This window comes from Megalobrama amblycephala, linkage group LG23 (genome assembly GCF_018812025.1).
Source record: "Megalobrama amblycephala isolate DHTTF-2021 linkage group LG23, ASM1881202v1, whole genome shotgun sequence".
Classification (NCBI taxonomy): Eukaryota; Metazoa; Chordata; class Actinopteri; order Cypriniformes; family Xenocyprididae; genus Megalobrama; species Megalobrama amblycephala.
Window position 1 is genome coordinate 20,791,997 of NC_063066.1, and position 20,885 is coordinate 20,812,881.

The 20,885-nt window shown below is 37.4% G+C and overlaps 1 protein-coding gene across 6 annotated transcripts in view; it reads left to right on the forward strand.

Annotated features, from left to right (window-relative positions):
• The window catches only part of zgc:66433 (uncharacterized protein LOC321250 homolog), a 55,475-nt gene that overhangs the window by 32,952 nt on the left and 1,638 nt on the right, over nt 1-20,885 (forward strand). For all 6 annotated transcript variants that reach the window (XM_048176745.1, XM_048176740.1, XM_048176746.1 and 3 more), the window contains 7 exons: nt 1,918-1,977; nt 9,567-9,725; nt 9,917-10,022; nt 11,933-12,303; nt 17,019-18,345; nt 19,432-19,556; nt 19,953-20,040. In XM_048176745.1, coding sequence (XP_048032702.1) covers nt 1,918-1,977; nt 9,567-9,725; nt 9,917-10,022; nt 11,933-12,303; nt 17,019-18,345; nt 19,432-19,556; nt 19,953-20,040 — 2,236 coding nt within the window. The remainder of the gene's footprint in view (nt 1-1,917; nt 1,978-9,566; nt 9,726-9,916; nt 10,023-11,932; nt 12,304-17,018; nt 18,346-19,431; nt 19,557-19,952; nt 20,041-20,885) is intronic.

The window sequence follows — 20,885 nt, forward strand, 5'->3', positions numbered from 1 at the left end:
AATGTTGAAAAAAGTTGTGTACTTTTTTTTTCAGGATTCCTTGATGAATAGAAAGTTCAAAAGAACAGCATTTATCTGAAATACAAAGCTTCTGTAGCATTATACACTACCGTTCAAAAGTTTGGGGTCAGTAAGAATTTTTATTTTTATTTTTTTGAAAAGAAATTAAAGAAATGAATATTTTATTCAGCAAGGATGCATTAAATCAATCAAAAGTGTCAGTAAAGACATTTATAATGTTACAAAAGATTAGATTTCAGATAAACACTGTTCTTTTGAACTTTCTATTCATCAAATAATCCTGAAAAAAAATATTGTACACAAATATTTTGTACAATTGTACACATTAAATGTTTCTTGAGCAGCAGATCAGCATATTAGAATGATTTCTGAAGGATCATGTGACACTGAAGACTGGAGTAACGATGCTGAAAATTCAGCTTTGCATCACAGGAATAAATTACTTTGTCAAATATATTTAAATAGTACACAGTTATTTTAAATTGTAATAATATTTCACAATATTACTGTTTTTTACTGTATTTTTAATTAAATAAATGTAGCCTTGGTGAGCAGACAAAACTTATTTTAAAAACATTAAAAATCTTAGTGGTTCCAAACTTTTGGACTGTACTGTATATTAAATAATCAAGACATTACTAACAGGTTAAGTAAATATAATGAATATATAAGCTAAATATAGTGCATATATTTAGTTAAATGCTCCTCTCTAGAGTTAATTTCTCTAGTGAACCAGCATGCTGTGGACACTAAATGACTTGCCTGAGGTAAATGTAATGCTATGTGAGATATTATTCTCAAGCTGTTTTATTGATGTTTTTTTGTGGTTGAAACACCGGTTGAGAGATTACATGCATGTGTAGATCATCTGTTGTTCTTCTTCTGCGGTTAGCAAACAGCATTGCATTACCATGCACAACCTCTTCTGGATTGGATTGTAGATCGCCTGTGACTGACTGTATTCGTTGTGTAACTGCATGAACTGAACACACCCCTTCTTTTTATATGAAAAGAAACTTTGGAAATTTTGATTCCTGATGATAAAAAACTACACCTATTATGCTTCTTTTGATTTTCCCTTTCCTTTAGTGTGTAATATTGCATGTAAAGAATCTGCAAAGTAACACGCCAAAGAGAATGAATCATTCCAACAGAAAACACTTGCCGGAAACACCTCGTTTGCAGTCCTGCCAACTTCAAATCATGTAAATGTATTTTAGCAGACCCCAAAAATAAAATTATGAACCTGTAAATGATTATGATATGGGGACTTTAAGCCATGTATTTATTTGCTGCCAGCACTGGTTATTTAAATACCCATATACTCTAAAAAATCCATCCACGTTTTTTTACATAGAGATTTTGAAGCAGTTTTCTCATAACCACATTTTACTTTCATCACTGAATAGATCCTATATAGAAAGTCAAGTAATGAGACACATTGTGCTGAACGTGTTCTGCATGCGTGGGTATTTTTGGCTCTGTGAAAAATGTGTAAGAGCCTCAGACATCACGGGGCATGATTGAAAAGACAGGAAGCTCCCTGCTGAGTTCTCTAACAGGATTAGGTGCAGTGACGTTCCCCTCGCTGTACCTGCATCCCCTGAAATCTCTTCAGAGATGTGCACAGTCCCTGTCCTCACCTTCCCTGAACCTCAGCCCAGCAGAGACCAAAGCTGCTCTTTAATTTAGAAAATCTAATGTAGTTGGGAGTGATCAGTTGTAACCTAAATATTTTAGTTCAGACTATCAAACCAGTAAAACTGTATATCAGACAAGCATATTGCTGTGATATTGATTAAATATCAAATGTCTAAATCATTTATTAAGGAAAACATGGTTTATGTCAAATATTCAAACAGGAAATGATTGTAATATGTCTTTTTATCATTGCAGTCGGTGGATTTGACTCAGAGTTCCTTGAGCATGGAGGGATCAGACAGTGAAGATGATCAGGTGACACATGCAACACACATGGAACACTTAACCCTTCACATACCACATATAGGAAATGCCTGGATGGTCTGTGAATGACTTTTAGCTTGTATTAAAGGGATAGTTCACCTAAAGATGAAAATTCTGTTGTTTACTCATCCAAACCTGCATTCATTCATCTTCGCAACACAAATGAGGATATTCTGTCCCATGAGAGATTTCTGTCCCAAAAATGATAAACGGAAGTTCATCCTCACTTGCTTGGAGGGATTAGTTCGCTTTCAAATTAAATTTTCCTGATAATTTACTCACCCCCATGTCATCCAAGATGTTCATGTCTTTCTTTCTTCAGTCGAAAAGAAATGAAGGTTTTTGATGAAAACATTCCAGGATTATTCTCCTTATAGTGGACTTCAATGGCCTCCAAACGGTTGAAGGTCAAAATTACAGTTTCAGTGCAGCTTCAAAGAGCTTTAAACGATACCAGACGAGGAATAAGGGTCTTACCTGGCGAAACGATCGGTCATTTTCAAAAAAAAAAATGTATATGCTTTATATAAACAAATGATCGCCTTCCAAGTGGTTTCACCAAAACCGCAATTTCGTATTCTTCAAAAAGCTTACGCTGCATGTCCTATGCCTTCCTTATTCAATTTACGGAATGAACGCAGCCCCAGTTCCATTTAGGACATACAGCGTAAGCTTTTTGAAGAATACGAAATTGCGGTTCTGGCGGAACCACTTGGAAGGCGATCGTTTGTTTATATAAAGCATATACATTTAAAAATTTTTCGAAAATGACAGATCGTTTTGCCAGATTAGACCCTTATTCCTCGTTTGGTATCGTTTAAAGCCATCTGAAGCTGCACTGAAACTGTAATTTTGACCTTCAACCGTTTGGAGGCCACTGAAGTCCACTATAAGGAGAATAATCCTGGAATGTTTTCATCAAAAACATTAATTTGTTTTTGACTGAAGAAAGAAGGACATGAACATCTTGGATGACATGGGGGTGAGTAAATTATCAGGAAAATTTTATTTGAAAGTGAACTAATCCTTTAATTTTTGGGTGTACTAACCATTTAAGCACAATCACACGCTTTGAATCATGGTGTTATGCATTGACTGTCCACATTGTGTATCGCAAATGTTCGGATCTGATTTGTGTGTCCATGCCGCTCGTTCATTTTCCAGAATATCTGCATTGGTTTCTATGGCAATGATGTTGCGTTAGTAGACATAAGCCAAAAACAACAACAACAGCAACGTGGAGGGGTTTGCAATACAGATGCTGTCTTATTTACAACACCACAATGTGTAGCCGCCGTGCTGGACTACTACGCCAGCGGCAGAAACATAGAAGGCTGGTATGCACAGCATTATTCTGTGCACTGTCTTAAAATGTCTCCATTATATTGTAATTTTCTGCTCAATCGGCTTTTTGCAACAACACAACCTTGTTTCTGCAGCGACTTTCAGCATGTTTCCTATAACAACGTCTGGCATGTTTATGTTTTATGCGGTGTGAGAAAGTGACATAAACCCCCAACATTAGAGTGGTAAGACTGAAATGGCTTTCCAGAAATGCAATTTGAATAGGATTTCAAACCACATATGAATGTAGCTCAAAACGGATTCGTAAAAATCACATTTCACATGAGTTTTTTTTTTTTTTTTTTTTTTTTGCCGTTCACACTTGCTCAATGTGATCAGATGCCAATCGGATTTGGACTGAAAGTCTGAACAAGGCTCAAGATCACAAATGGATTGGTCAGATAAGGACACATACTTTTGTTAGTAGTACTTTTTTCAAATCAGTAGCTTGGCTGAAGTCTATTTTTGAGTAGCCTGTTGCTAAATTTTCTAAGAAATGGTGTTAAATTATTTGTTTGCAGGTGTCACTTAATATTCATGCATTTAAAGGGTTACTTCAGGATTTAGCATTAAGCTTTGTATTAGTAGAATACCACTAGTATTTTCGAATTACCGTGCTTTCCCCCTTCATATCAGCCCGAGATGAGAGATTTATGCATTTTTATTCTGTAAAAAAGCCTCCGATGATGCAAAAAAACGTCATTTTGCGTCATCGGAGGCTTTTTTGGCCAGAGGCATAAAACTACAGCCAGTAATAGCAGGTAGTTCCGCATTTTTTCACCACGCCCATACATATGCGCTTTTGAGGTTACTCACGGACATAGATCAAAGATTTTATCAAAAGTGGGTGTCAGTTATATTTTTAAGCTTACAGTAATTAACTTTATTTTGTCTGCACTACATCAGTGGTTCATCTCGCAAATTTATCGGTCTCTGCAGTCATCTCAACCAATACAGCAACAGGCTTTTGTGGTAACGTTAGCATAAATAGATAAATAGACTAACTCAGTTTTACAGAACAGTGGCTTTACTTTGATAACAGTCAACTTATGTGCAACTTATATGTAATTGTCTATCTAACGTTACTTTGCTAAGTTTGCAGTTTTACTGCTACCTACAACACTACATATAGGCTACTGTGTTATCAGTCTAGTATCAGCGAGTCTTACCTCTAGGCGAATACGCTTAGTACCAGATGCCCAGGCTGTTCGTCCTCTGGGAAAGTGAATATCGATCGCGGTGTCCTTCAGAATGGTTCTCTTCATTGCAAGGATATTTGGTTCGTAGTCCTCGTGCTTGAAATGGAGACTACATATTCTGCGGTTTTTTAGGTTTTCTATAACGGTTTCATCTCCAAACTTCGGGTGTTTGATGGCCCGCAGCCACTGTTTACATCGCTCCAAATCTTTAACTTAATCGGAAAATGATGGAAACTTACTTGTCCTTTCCTGGTTTTGGGTGTACATCCAGGTACAAAGCAATTTAGCACCATTTCGCTGTAAATGTATGAACTAACTCACGATTTATAGAATTAATATGTAACAAAGCAAGCCTAGTTGTTTGAATTTTCCTGGTAATTCCGCCTGTAACCGATAGGCGTGGTTTGGGCGTGGCCTCGCAGGGGCAGCAAAACAAGTGCATTCTGGGAGTTGTTGTCTTTCATCCACATAAGTCAAAAATACATTTTCTGCCTTTTCTCAGTCTAGAAAGCTCCAAATTCAAAAATAATTTCACATTTCTACTACATAAATGACCAATTTTAAATACACATTCATCTTTCCAGGGGTGAAGTACCCCTTTGAATGTGACTTACATTTCCAAATAATGTTTTGCACCACTGCAGATAATTTGAATTGAGTGTGGATTCGGACTCTTGACATGTTTGGAATGTACCCATAAAGTCCAGCACTGGAGAGAGTCATACTTACCCTGAGAATGTTCTTATCTGCTGTTGTTTTGACTTGTTTGGATAGTGTAGAACTTGCTTAACTAAGTGTTGTGTTATCAGTGGCATTTACAGATACTGACATGTTTTCAGTGCACTTTCACAGTCAAAAGCAGTTTACAAGGCACTGCTTGTGTTCAGTAGTAAGTTAGATTTGAATTTCAAATAAATGTGAAACAAGTGTTCAGTCTGTACATTCAAAGGCCATTTCTACGTCTCAATGCACACGCATCTCACGCACAACACCAGCACCTATCCAAGACTGATCCAAAACAATCTCAAGCCACTGAAAAACATGCACTTATGGATTTGTGTTGTTGCCAGAGCTTAAAATAGCTGTCATGTGTTTGTGTTATGCAATGCTTTGAGCTGGACTAGAGGCTGTTTTGGTAAATGTAATACTGTTGGATATTCTTTCTAAATGGGAATTCATTTTTGCCAGCAATAAGGTCTGCTGATGCATGTTACTGTATATATACACTACCATTCAAGAAGTCTCTTATGCTCACCAAGGCATGCATGCAAAGCTGAATTTTCAGCATCATTAATCCAGTCTTCAGTGTCACATGATCCTTCAGAAATCATTCTAATATGCTGATTTGATTGGCTGTTCAAGGAACATGTCGTATTATTATCAATGTTGAAAACTGCTTAATATTTTTGTGGAAACCGTGATACATTTTTTAAAGAATATTTTAGGAATAGAAAGTTAAAACAAATAGAGATGTTTTGTAACATTGTAGATGTCTTTACTGTCGCTTTGAATCAGTTTAATGAATTGTTGCTGAATAAAAGCATTATTTTCAAAAAAAAAAAAAAAAAAAGAAAATCATACTGACCCCAAAATTTTTTGCAGTAGTGTGCAAAGCTGGGTGGGATGCCTGAGATGGCATATAGATAAACTATAGTGCTTTTATCTGTTGTGGTTAATAAACTGTTTGTTGAATTAAAATTTGATTGAAAAAGCGGATAAAATGTTAAAAACAAGTGTTCGTTACATTAAAGCAATTTTTCTGATTTTCCATATTAAAGTTTTTGCATTAATTGACACCCTGCTCTCTAGATATCGTATCAGCATTGGCCATTAAAACTCTAATTAATCAATCACCTCTAAAAGTTCACAGCATTGTTGAGTCCTGTCTGTCCATTTCGGGGTTACGAGTGAAGCAGGCGTGTGGTCTGAAAAGCATTCCAGCGGTTCACCCTAGCAGCCTGGCTGTCTGCTGGAAATGGGATATTCCAGCAATCTGGGTCAAAACGGCTGCCAAGCTGGACCTGAGCACTGCACAAACACACTGCTGTCTCACATAGACTGCACTCATTCACACCAGTTCCTAACATACTGCACCGTGAAAAGCATGTTAATGCATGTTTTTCCACCTGCAAAAGTGTTAACAAAGTTGATACTCTCATTTTTAAGTCTTACGAAGAATATGGAAGTTATATTTTTCTGTAGCAAGACGAACACAGGTGCTGGCTTTATGTTGCCACATTGTTGCTTTGAACATCAGTATGAAAATATGCAGTAAACCTCCTTCATATTTTTAGAATTTATTCATCCACCATTTTTTTTATACAATATCCCAAAATATCCCAAAAATAGGTGGATGGCACGAAAAAAGCGCAGAAGAAGAAATGTTTGACTGATATGTTTACATGTAATCTCTCAACCAGTGTTTGAACTGCGGAAAGATATCAATAAAACGGCTTGAGAATAATGGGCCTTATTTTAAGGATCTAAGCGCATGGTCTAAAGCGCATGTCGCATGTGCACTTAAGGCATGTCCGAATCCACTTTTGCTAGTTTAACGATAGGAAAAATGGTCGGCACGCATGGTCTAAAAGGGTTGTCCCTATTCTCTTGATGAGTCATGGGTGTGTTTTGGGCATAATCTGCAATAAACCAATCAGAGTCTCATCTCCCATTCCCTTTAAAAGTCAGTAGCGCTTGCGCTATGGCGGATTCGCTATTTACATGGTGGAATTTGCAAGCGGAAAAACTAAACACTTCTGTAGTGAGGAAACGGATCCGCTCGTGCGTGAGGTTTAAGGTGCCATCGAACGTTTTTTACAAGATGTAATATAAGTCTAAGGTGTCCTCTGAATGTGTCTGTGAAGTTGCAGCTCAAAATACCCCATAGATTTTTTTTTTTAATTAATTTTTTTAACTGCCTATTTTGAGGCATAATTAGAAATGCACCGATTCATGCTGCTGGCCCTTTAATTGCTCACGCTCTCCTCCCCCTCCCGAGCTCTCAACTCTATCACTGCATAAACAAAGTTTACACTCATGCAACATGTCTAATCGCGTAAGTATGGTATTTATTTGGATGTTTACATTTGATTTTGAATGAGTTTGATAGTGCTCCGTGGCTAACGGCTAATGCTACACTGTTGGAGAGATTTATAAAGAATGAAGTAGTGTTTATGCATTATACAGACTGCAAGTGTTTAAAAATGAAAATAGCGACGGCTCTTGTCTCCGTGAATACAGTAAGAAACGATGGTAACTTTAACCACATTTAACAGTACATTAGCAACATGCTAACGAAACATTTAGAAAGACAATTGACAAATATCACTAAAAATATCATGTTATCATGGATCATGTCAGTTATTATTGCTCCATCTGCCATTTTTCGCTATTGTCCTTGCTTGCTTACCTAGTCTGATGATTCAGCTGTGCACATCCAGACGTTAATACTGGCTGCCCTGGTGTAATGCCTCAATCATGGGCTGGCATATGCAAATATTGGGGGCGTACACCCCGACTGTTACGTAACAGTCGGTGTTATGTTGAGATTCGCCTGTTCTTCGGAGGTCTTTTAAACAAATAAGATTTACATAAGAAGGAGGAAACAATGGAGTTTGAGACTCACTGTATGTCATTTCCATGTACTGAACTCTTGTTATTCAACTATGCCAAGATAAATTCAATTTTCAACACCTTTAAAGCGTGCAAGCAGACCATCTATGGGACAAGCTGGATTCCACCAAAGCATTTTTATTTTTATGCACACAATAGTAATCTTTTACATTGTAATCCTTTTATTTTTAATATCTGACATGTTTGTGTGCTGCTGTGCATCCCTGTGTGTGTAACAAGCAGAGTGTGCACCCGCATATAGGCGCATATTACTAAAGCGCTCTTTAAGTAACAAATCGAATATTGGGGCATTGACTTTAGACCAGGTTTCAGTTGGTCAATGGTGCAATCTATTTCAGTTGCCTCAAAATAGCAACACGCCAACAATGCGCCTCATTTTCAGACCAGCATGCCCATGGGCTCACAGATGGGCACAAATGCATTTGATATTTAAACAATGTGGTGCAGGACATTAAAATGATAACTACATCAGGCTGAAACTAGCAAAAAACATTTGCATCACATCTGGCGCTGCATTGCACTGGGTGTATGATAGGGCACGATATCTCACGTAGCATTACATTTACCTCAGGTATTTAGTGTCGACAGCATGTTAGTTCACTAAAGAAATTAACTCTAAAGGGGAGCCTTCCGTATATGCACTATGTTAGTATTTTTATTTTAATAATTTGGGCTCTGTTGTTAACCTTTAATATTATAGTAATGTGTAAGTAAGTGCTTCCTATTTGGTTTAGAGCATTAGCTGTAGAAAATTTGAAATATTGTTAAATTTATTTAAACACAGAGACACATTTGTTTAAACAAACAAACACAGTTTAATAATAAAAAGTACTGAACCGTGACTTCAAAACCGTGGTACATACCGAACCATCATGTTTGTGTACCGTTACACCCCTAATAGCTAATGATACAAAAATAACACTGGTCTTCAAAGGGGAAAAAATATACAGGGTTAAGGAATCGCAACATTGCCAACATAACCTACAGTTGTTTCTGCTGGAGAAGCTTTTGTTTGCGTTTCATTCTGAGAGGAAATAGCCGAGGACAATCATCATAATTGGTCATGATGAGTCAGTTGTGGTGAAGGTGGCTGCAGTATCTGTTTTTTATTATGGTACATGCTGTATGCATAAGTGACCTTGCACAAGAATTGGCTCTGCTATCATGATGCCACTCTGGTTTGCTGGCGGTTAAGGGATGGAAGGAAATACTTCAAATATGACCAACTATTTAAAATTATAAGCCACATATGGAGGTTTTGGTAGGAAGTGGTTTGAAAGAACTTTAACAGTACTATTATTTGCTATAAAAAAGTTGTAAACAAATTATGCATCAACTCAGTTGTGGAATTGTAATTTAGATTTAATAATGTCTGTCCTTTTTGTCCCCCTCTCTCATATAAAGATGTCTTATGAAGCTTCTTCGAGACCCGCCACCCCTCAGGGGTCCGTCCCTGTGGATTTCAGTCTGCCCGCCAGCTCTGTGTCCTGCTTAGACAGCTCAGCTGCCCGTCACCGCATCGCCGTCAAAACCAACGCTTGTGCCAAGAGAAAACCTGCCAGCGTAAGATTCTTCACATTAAACATTCATACTCTTTCATTATCTATGGTAGCTCATCATAACATGCCAACAAGCTGCTACTGATGTTTTATTCTTATTTAAGATGTTGTTTTCAAGAATAGTTCATCCAAAATGCAAACTTCTGTCATCAGTTTGTGTTAGTGGTTGAACTGAGTGTGCTTATTTATGTTTAGAGGCAAATGCTGGACAAGAGAAGAGACCTGAGAGAAAGAGTGCTGCTCAGAGAGACAGAGGACAAACTACGAATGGTTACAAGTATTGGAGAAGAGGAGCATGAAGGTAGGTTGGTCAAAAGTTGGTCAAATTAAGAATTTTTTTAATGATTTTGAAAGACATCTCACTCATTTATTTGATCAAAAATACAGTAAAAACAGTAATATTGTGAAATAAACATTACAATTTAAAACAATATATTTTAAAATGTATTTTATTCCTTTATAAATGTATCTCATCTCATGTTCAGCATCATTACTCCAGTCTGCAGTGTCACATGACCCTTTAGAAATCATTCTAATATGCTGATTTGCTGCTGATTTTGCTTTTTTCAACAAAAAAAACCTCAAGCTTACTTAAGACAAGAAAACAGTGATAAAATAAGAACAAAGTATCTAATTACAAGCATATAGGAAAACAAACTACAATAGAACAAAGGCACAAATTAAATAGACCAACCTGAAAAAAATTTAAGCACTAGAAATTAGAAATACTACATTAATTGTATAAAGTAATCAAATGTATAAAAAGCTGCATAGTCTTCAATGTTTAAATTAAATATACATTTATTATAATTAAAGTTACAAAAGTGATTACAAAAGGAGTGAGAGATTTTCTCTTTCTCTCTGTTGTTTGATTAACATTAATGACACAGACAACAGCAGGTATATTTGGATGCTGTCACTTTAAGACCAGCTGCATGGATCCAGTATACTGTTAACACATGCGTTTTCTTTCTCAACTGTTTACATTCACTTAAGACATAAATGACTGTGTTTACTTGTAAAGATGGCCATTTTGGCACATTAGTGTGTGTATATTCATTCAAGCCCAATTAGGCAGCAAAAAAACTCAGTTCAGTACTCACATGCACTATGAGCAGCGGCTTCGTGTGCTTGCGTCTCTCTGATAGCATGCCGGTGTTAATTTTGTTGATGAATAATTTTCATCATTATTTTCATCATCAACATTTTTTCACAAATGAAAAGGAGATGATAAAATAAAAAGCAAAGAAAGCTAGCCTAGACAGTGCACGAGTACTGAATTAAGCTCTCTTTTGCGTCTGAATGGACAAATACACACAACATTGTCAAAATGTCCGTTTTGGAGAGTATTCACGGTTGGTTATGTCGAAAACAGTTGTGAGAATATCAGATGTGCGTCAGTGTATTTAGCGTTAATAAGCATTAATTATATATGTAATTTATACAAATATGTCTGCTTGAAAGAATAAGAATAAAGTATTCACATTCATATAAAATATGCATATATCATTCATTGAGACAATATGTTCTTTAGGAAAGTGGTTTTATTTAATTTCATAAATAATGTTATATGTCACAGCAGTTAAATCTTTGTTCAAACTTTAATATTATTCATATTACCAGGTTAATATGTTTTCTCCAGGAGTATATATAGAGTTTGGAAATTTTTGAGAAATTCTTAATTAACGCATTAAAATTTATCTAAACCCATTCGATTTTAGTTGGCTAAAATATGACTAAAACAAAATTTTAGTCTAAAGACAACGACTAAAACTAAATCAAAATTTGCTGTCAAAATTAACTCTGCAGCATGCGCATATAGCAAAATGAGTCCTCTTTCGCTGCTTACTGCACTTCAACAGTGTTTAAAAACACATTCAAATGATAAGCTCAGCAACTTCAAGTGAGCGTAACCACGATATAGATGACTGTCCAAAATTTCTACCGGTTGACAACTTTTATACCAGTTAATCATGTCTACTGGTATATCGCCCAACCCTAAAAACAGTTATTTTAAAATGTAATAATATTTCACAGTATTGTTTTTACTGTATTTTTGATTTAATAAATGCAGCCTTGGTGAGCTAAGAGATTTATTTAAAAATATTTATATACCTTACCGACCTACACTTTAGAAGAGTAGTGTATAGTAGTTCAATAATTGTTGTTAGTAGTTCAATAATTGTTATTCTGTCGTTCAATTTGGTCTAGATTTGCCCGGAGAACAGGTTTATGATTCAGACCATGAGTCCTGTGCTTCCGGACATGAGGATGAGGAAGTGACTGACTCCGGCCAGTGTCACAAAACCTCTCCAACATCCTCCATCTCAGCTGGAGATGTTTCTGAAGGAGATGAACATGTTACTGGCCAGGATCACGTCCCCAAGTCTGAGCTCCCAGAGTCCTCTTGGGAAAGTCCAGTAACACTTGAGCTGCAGGCTGATGACTTTCTGTTGGACACAGGATGTGAGGTCGTTCCAGAGGAGCAGGGGTCATTGCTGGAGGAAGTGTTGAGCTCCCTAAAGAGCCCTCTTGCGTCAGGACTAGCACTGGAGCATGAGAATATGGTTCTTCAGAGTGAGGTACAGCACATTCAGTAACATTTTCAAAAAGATTGTAACAATGAAATATACCATGATAAATCTGCAGCTTAGTTGGCATAATGGTTTAATAAGAATATTTTAAAAATCTATTTAAATCACGTGCAAAGTTCCTAGAAATGTACTCTTTGTATTCATGTTGAATTTGGTATTGGTTTTAAAAAACAAAAACGTTATACTATTTTCAACAAACATTGAAATGTATAGCTGTAAAATTGTAATAAAGTTAAAATTGTAAATTCCCTTTCGAGGGAACTCGCACTGCGTCATAACGACACCTTGGGGAATCCCCCTCAGCGTAGTGTGTCTGAAGCATGAATGAAACTATTCCAATCCTGATTGGTGTTGTGTCATGATGTAACATGTGATGGCATACACGGAAGCTACAAAGGGATGCCAGATCAGATCCGAGGGCTGGTTTGTCACGATAGATCTAAAAGACGCATACTTCCATGTTTCCATAATTCCTTCTCACAGGAAGTTCCTGAGGTTCGCTTTTGGGAGCGAAGCATTCCAGTATCGGGTTCTTACGTTTGGCCTAGCTCTCTCCCCTCGCACTTTCACCAAGTGCATGGACGCAGCTCTAGCACCACTGAGGCTTCAGGGCATCCGTGTGCTGAATTATATCGACGACTGGCTTATACTAGCCCAGTCTTGAGAGATGGCAGTTCGGCATCGAGATGTCATCCTTGCCACATTCAAAGCTTGGGGTTGAGACTCAATACGAAAAAGAGTGTGTTGTCGCCTGCCCAGAGAACCACGTTCCTGGGGGTGGTATGGGACTCGACAACGATGCGGGCACAATTGTCTCCCGCTTGTATTGAGTCCATCCTGGCAATGGTTTCCAGGATAACAGCTAGGCCACCCTATCACTGTAAAGCAGTTCCAGAGACTGCTGGGGCTCATGGCTACTGCGTCCAACGTAATACCTTTTGGCCTTTTGTACATGAGACCCCTACAGTGGTGGTTGAAAACCAAGGGGTTTTCCTCGAGAGGGAATCCATTCCGTATGATCAGGGTCATGCACCTATGCCTTCGTGCCCTGTCCATATAGAAGAAACATTGGTTTTTGTCCCAAGGCCCAGTATTTGAAGCGCAATGTCGCCGAAAAGTCGTTTCGACAGATGTATCCCTTACAGGTTGGGGTGAGGTCATGGACAGCCGCTTTGCGAGAGGTCTGTGGCAGGCTCAGCATTTCTCATAGCACATAAATTGTCTGGAATTGCTGGCGGTCTACAAGGCTCTGAGGAGCTTTCTCCCAGATCTCAGCGGTCACCATGTCCTAATACGAGCAGACAATATGTCGGTGGTCTCGTATTTTAACCATCTGGGGTGTCTGAGGTCGCGCCCTCTGTGCAGACTGGCGCATCAGATCCTCCTGTGGTCCCAGGGGAAACTGTCGACTCTCAGAGCAATGTATGTCCCCGGGGACCAGAATCAGGCAGCAGACGTCCTGTCGAGGCAGGAGTTGAGGCCTGGGGAATGGAGACTTGACCCCGAGGTGGTGAAGTCGATATGCGAGAGGTTTGGCACAGTGGAAGTGTATTTGTTTGTATCTTGAGAGACGACCCACTGTCCACTGTGGTTTTCTTCTTATCCAACCCCAGGGGGGCTGGATGCCATGGTACAGACTAGGCCGAGGCTACGCTTGTACGCTTTTCCCCTGATCGCTCTGCTCCCGGGAGTTCTGGAGAGGGTCCAGAAAGAAGGGGTCAGTCTATTGCTGGTAGCCCCATTCTGGCTGGCCCGAGTATGGTTCTCAGACATCATGTCACTCGTGGCAGGCCAGCCGTGGCAGATCCCTCTGAGGAGGGACCTGCTGTCTCAGGCAGGGGGCACGATATTTCACCCTCGGCCAGAGCTGTGGAAACTGTGGGTCTGGCCCCTGAGGGGGCTCAGTACCTAGAGGCTGGCCTGTCGGCTGGAGTAGTCGAGACCATACTAAGTTCCAGGGCTTCTTCTACGAGGAGATTGTACAGCCTAAAGTGGAATGTGTTTTCCACTTGGTGTAGAGAGCATGGGTTGGATCCAGTTAACTGCCCAGGCTTCAGTGCTGGAGTTCCTCCAAGATCGCTTCTCTGCTGGTCTTACCCCATCCACACTAAAGGTGTACGTGGCTGCCATTGCGGCTTTCCACACTCCTTTAAGTGATGGGCCTCTGGGGAGGCACCAGCTGGTCGTACATTTCCTCCGTGGTACATGGAAGATGAGGTCTGCAACTCGTTCTAGAGTCCCAACTTGGGATCAGGCGGTGGTTCTTGAAGGGCTGTCACTTGCCTCCTTCGAACCTCTTGAGTCGGCTACGGCAAAGAACCTGACCTTTAAGATGGTCTTTCTCCTAGCGATTACTTTGCTCAAGAGAGTGGGGGATCTCCAGGCCTTGGCTATCTTGCCGACTTGCCTGGAGTTTGCCCCTGGGGGAGTTAAAGCCATTTTACGCCCTAGGCCTGGCTATGTGCCCAAGGTGCCATCTATGGCATGTCCGGTGGTTCTTAAGGGCTTCCATACTTCACCCCATGTGTCGGTGGAAGAAGAGAGGCTTCATCTGTTCTGCCTTGTTAGAGAATTGAACATTTTTATTCAGAAGTACTCTCATTGGAGGTCGGAACAGCTGTTGGTGTGTTTTGGATCACCCATGAAGGGACTTCTCGCTTCCAAGCAGACAATTAGTAATTGGATCATTCGGGCTATTGCCTCAGCTTATCAGGTGCGTGGTTTGCCTTCACCTGTGGCCTTGAGGGCCCATTCTACTAGAGGCATGACATCCTCTAGGGCCCTCCTGTCAGGAGTCCTGTTGCAGGAGATCTGCAATGCGGCTGGGTGGTCCACCCTGCATACTTTTCTTCAGTTTTTTTCCTGAGAAAGGGAACGAGACACTGAGTCTCTTTGCCACACCTCCTCATGCCTGGGAGCGGCTTGCATCATCGCAAAAGCTAACTGTGTTGTGTGCTGGCTTCCCATTGTAGCTTCCGTGTATGCCGTCACGTTACGTCATGACGCAACACCAATCAGGAGTGTGACGCAACACCAATCAGGTGTCTTTACCGACGCAGTGTCTCGTTCCCTTTCTCAGGGAACAAGGGTTACAGTTGTAACCCGAGACGTTTCCTAACATCCTAAGTACATTTTAAAAAAATATTTTGCAAGGTAAATGTTTTTTTTTTTTGTGCATGTTTTCACGTTCATTGGACCACATCACTTTGATTTGTCTGACAAATGCTTTTCAAATATTATTTTAACTCACTGTTCTAAGAAGTTTTATTTCTCAGTAAAATAATGTTTATTATAAATTTTAATTTAATATTATTAATAATATTGTATAATATATTCTATAAAATAATATTGTATTTTTAATTATAAAAGATTATGCCAGACTGCGCAATAAAAATTTCATATTTTTATCCAGGCAGTTGCAGGGTTATCGTTAACTAAATATGTTTTTAGTTTTAGTACATAAAATCACTAAAAATAAAAGTGTGTGTATATATATATATATATATATATATATATATATATATATATATATATATATATATATATATATATATATATATATATATAGGGCTTGACATTAACTTTTTTGCTCACCAGCCAATGTGGCTAGTGGTTTTCCAAAGTTACTAGCCACTCAGCATTTTCACTGGCCACAATTGTGCTGTTGGGAAATTACATTTTATATGATTAAAGTTGACTCTGGCATGCTTAAATTACTTGATTTTGAGTCATTTTACTTGATTTACAAGATTTAAAACCCTTTCAAACTTACAAATGCAGATTGACCACCCAAATCAAGACTATACATTGTATATATCAGGTATGTATAGTTATTTTTGTTAGGCTATTTAAAAAGAACAAAGAAGCAAATTACAAATAGTAATTTAAAAAATATATATATTTTTTTCAGATACATATGTTTATTTAGCATACATGTATACATTTATTTAAAATTTTTTGATGTTTGATTAACATTAATGACAGACAGGTATTTATTTGGGGGCTGCTGAATGCATGGACGTCATATACTGACACATATCCAGTTTTTACCCACTTAGCCGTAAGCCAGAGTGTGCGTGTATTCAGGCGCAAGGAGAACTGATCGCGCGCGACAGAGAGAGCGCGTGCACGCGCAAGTTAATCGATAAAGAATTGTGACTGAATTGTAATTTTGTGATACGACGATCTTGGCTATTTTTCATTTGGCTGTAGGCTGAAATTATATTCAAGCCGCCAAAGTGGCTAGTGGGAGTGGCTGTCTTACCCGCCACAGCTGAATTGTACCCGCATTTGGCGGGTTGGCGGGTGTTAATGTCAAGCCCTGTATATATATATATATATATATATATATATATATATATATATATATATATATCTTATAATATATATATCTGTTGATATATATATATATATATATATATATATATATATATATATATATATATATAAGCTAATTAAAAATATTAATAAAACAATGCTAAACTAAAATAAACACTAAAATATCACTGGGTAGTTGTTTCACCCTGACATTTTTTTTTAGCTTTTTACCCCCATAAATTTGAAAATTGAATGAATATTAATTTATAAATCCAGTTTATGTATGAATTGTGTTTTTAGTGTATTTTTAAAGCTTTAAAAATAGGTATCTCGTCAATCACCAACAAATTAATTTGATTTTAACTCTTGTGCTTGTTTTTTTGCAGGTGAAAGACCTAAACAGTGAGAGCGTGGTTGATCAGCTCGAGGAGGAAGACAACAATGATCTTCTCGATCTCTCGAACCCTATAGTTACCACAGAGGAACAGGCTCCTCTGCCTGACTCGCTTTCAGAATCATCTGTTGATTCAGAAGAGATCTCAGAGGAGACCACAGAAGAAGAGGAGCTGCTAGAGCTGCCAGAATTTGCTGGTGAAGAGACTACTGATGGAAGTCGCCAAGTGCCTGATGCTGATGTTGAGAAACAAGTAGACAAGGCTGAGAGTGCCAAAGATGACAAAGAGCTGTTTGAATTGCCAAAAGCTTTTACAGTAAATGTGAAAGAAAGAGATGAAGATGTTATTGAAGAAGTAGCTGAAATAGAGAGAGAAACCAAAGATGGTGGAGATGATGTTGAGAAAGATGATGAATTGACGGTGTTAGAAGCTGAGAAAACTGAGAACTCTACAAATGTTGAACTTCAAGAGGCTGGAGGTCACGCAGGTTCTCTAGAGCCTGAGAATGAGGCTTCAGGTGACGAAAGAGAATCAGTGGAAATCAATGTTGAGAGCATTCCTGAATCTGATCAGACAGTCAGAGATGATGTCTGGAGCTCAACAGAGACTGCAGATGCCTCTGAACCCCCACCAGAGACGCCTGTTGAGGTCCTTCTTTCTCCTGGGCTCGAGAGTCCAGTTCTCCATTGTCAATTCTTCAATGCATCAATGTCTCCTCTAGAGCAGGAAGAGGAAGCTGAGCCCACTGAGCCAGATGTGTCTAGTGAGCCTCAGGAAGTGTCTTCAGAAAAACTTGAGGTTGTTTCTGAGCAACAAGATCAGCCAGTTGTTGAGTCACCAACAAGAGAATCCACGAGCAATGCTGAGGTTCGACCTCGTTTCACCATCGCCCCTGCGTGGCAAAGGTCATTGGCCTCTGGAGGCACCCAAGAGCAGTCCCAGACCATCTCGCTGCTGCTACCAGAGGCTGTAGAAACTAATGCTTCATCTCCCCAAACAACTGAACTCTTTACTCCCGTAAAAGAAGAACGACCCAAACCAGCTCAAGTTCAGAGTTCCCCAACACTTCCCATGCAGAAAGAGACAATCCATGTTCAAGAAGAGATGACCCCGGAGAACCCGTTTGGCGTGCGCTTGAGAAAGACTCCTGTTCTGCACCGTTATGGTTTAGATGGAGAATCACCTTGGACCCAGACGCAAACAGAGTCTTCAGGGGCGCAGGAGACACCAGATCGTGACCAGAATGACAGGAAGCCCGTCTTGCCAAAGAAGCCTGATCTGCTAGTTGACACTGTGATGTCTTCCAGGAAAATCCCAGGTACCTCCATTCTTAAAAAACTGATTGTATGTATACATGCAAAAAAAAAAAAAAAAAAAACTGTATTTTGCCATGTTTTCCAGTAAAGATATTTAAATATCCAAAATCCAAAATAAGATCAATTTATTTGCAAAATTAAATGAAATAATTATTCTCATAATTTATAAGAACGTTTTGTCAAATCTAAAGTCATTAAAAATCATTTAAAATGGTTTTACTTTTTTTAATGTAAATTTAAAAAATATATATTTTTTTTGTTTTAATTAATTTAATTTTGTAACTAAAGTAAATTTATCTGGTTTTCCAGTAAAAATATCTAAAATATCTAGAAAAGTTTACTTTAGTTTCAAAATTAAATGAGATACTTTTTTCATAATTTAGAAGAAATTCAAAATTTTGTTAAATCCAGTCATTAAAAAATAATTTTAAAATGGATTGTTACTTTTTTACTGTAAATTAAAATTATTTAAAAAATAATTTATTTTAATTTAATTTTGCAACTAAAGTAAATATTTAAAATAAAATTAAAATTTTATTGTTATTTTTTGATGTAAATTAAATATTTAAAAATATTTAATTTAATTTGCAACTAAAGTAAATTGATCTTGTTTTCCAGTAAAAATATCTAAAATATCTAAACATGCATATTTTTTAATATTTTAATAATAAAGTAATTATAAAAATTATTACATTTAATTATTATTTAGTATTTAATAATGATATATTTTGCAATGTAAAATAGGATGATTTCAACATTAGAAAATGATTTTCTTTGTGTTCCTTTGGTATTTATTTGCAGGAACAAATTTAAATAATCAGTATTTCATGTATAAAGACGACTTAAAATGGCATTTGCAATACATTTAACTTTCATAACTTGACATAAACAAAGATTATAGATTATAAAGAATATAGAATATTGGAAATAATACAGGGCAGGACTTTATTATTGATTAGGATTTAATTGGATCTTTTAAAAAAAATGGGGTTTCATATTATTGTTTAGCATGATTTTTCTCTTCCATTTTATGTCAGCAAAAAAGCATCATAAAAATAATTATGATCCACATTTTATATCTTTTTCAGATACTGTGGGAAGAACATCTGTCGGTAGCTCAGAGTCTCCGAGCTGGATCTCTGTGGCCAGACAGAAGCAGAAGAACTTCATAGAACAGTCACCAGAGAGCTCACCAGAGAAACTGCCCTCACAGGTGTGTGCTCAGGCTTCATATAATCAACAAATATGTCATGTACAATCTTGCCCTGGTGTTTGAAAACTGTCTTAGCATCATGAATCAACAGGACAATCACATTCACACACACATCCTACTTAGTCATTTTTGCATGTTGCAGCTTGGGAAAAAAATATAGTGTTCTGTGACATTTTAATAAAGTGAAACTAATCAGACACTAACTTTTTTTATTTCAGTTAGGATGCTGACTCATTTTCTGTGGTAATTAATATTTTCAGATATAATTGTAATCGATAGAGCTTGTATTGAACATGCCTTTCACAGTTTAAAAAATTTTCCATCATAGGTGTTTTGTTCATCTCTCAAATACTGTTTATTTTCATTCATATTTAATAAATATCCAATTGTTTTTAGGGGGATGTGAAAAGAGAGGATCCGCTGCCCAGTTTATCAAATCCAGTCACCAAAGAGCAGCTAGCACAGCCATGTTCACCTTTACAAGGTAATAATCTCTCCATTAGTATCAGTCGCTCTTATGGCCTTACATAGCAAAGCTTTTATGGAATTAGGTTTGTTCTGTTGGGCCTGAAAAGCGCAATGACCTGCAAAATCACAAAATATGGTTTTAATCTCTTAACAGCAATGAGGTTGTGTTTTAAACTTAGGGTGAAAAGGAAAATTATATTGATAAATGTCTGCCCCCTAGTGGATATATATTGTAACTGTCTAAATTTCCCATATAAAGTAACTCTTTAAAAGCCTGACAAATAATAGTGCTGAATTTTTTTAAATGTGATTGAAGATTTATACAAAATATTTTTTTAAACTAAATAAAAAGTTTGCATATGTGTTTTTGTTGAGTATCATATTTTACACATCACGACTTTGACTCATATGATACAGTGAGAATAAGGAGCTCATATTTGAGGAGAAAACACGTCAGTTTTATTCAGAGGCCCAAAAAATAACAGTATAGCAGACTACTTACATAAAAAGCATATAAATATCCGTTCTCACTTTATATCTCTCAATAATGTCTTAGTAAGATGGTATTTAAATGCTTAGTTTTATGATCAAAGCTGCATAGTTTTAATTCTAAAGGCAAAACATATGATGCAATGCAATACATTACTGAGAGATGAACAAATAATCTTTCCTTGAATGCCTGATCTATCATATTAGATACTTAATATTTAGAAATATCATGCATTTATTTGTACACACAGTATGGATCATTAAGTAAACCTAAGTTACTTAAATCCAGCCAGTGTTCATATTACTTACAATATAAAAGTTATTCTTCTATTTACTTTATAAAAATAGACATGTGAACCACGACCTGAAGGG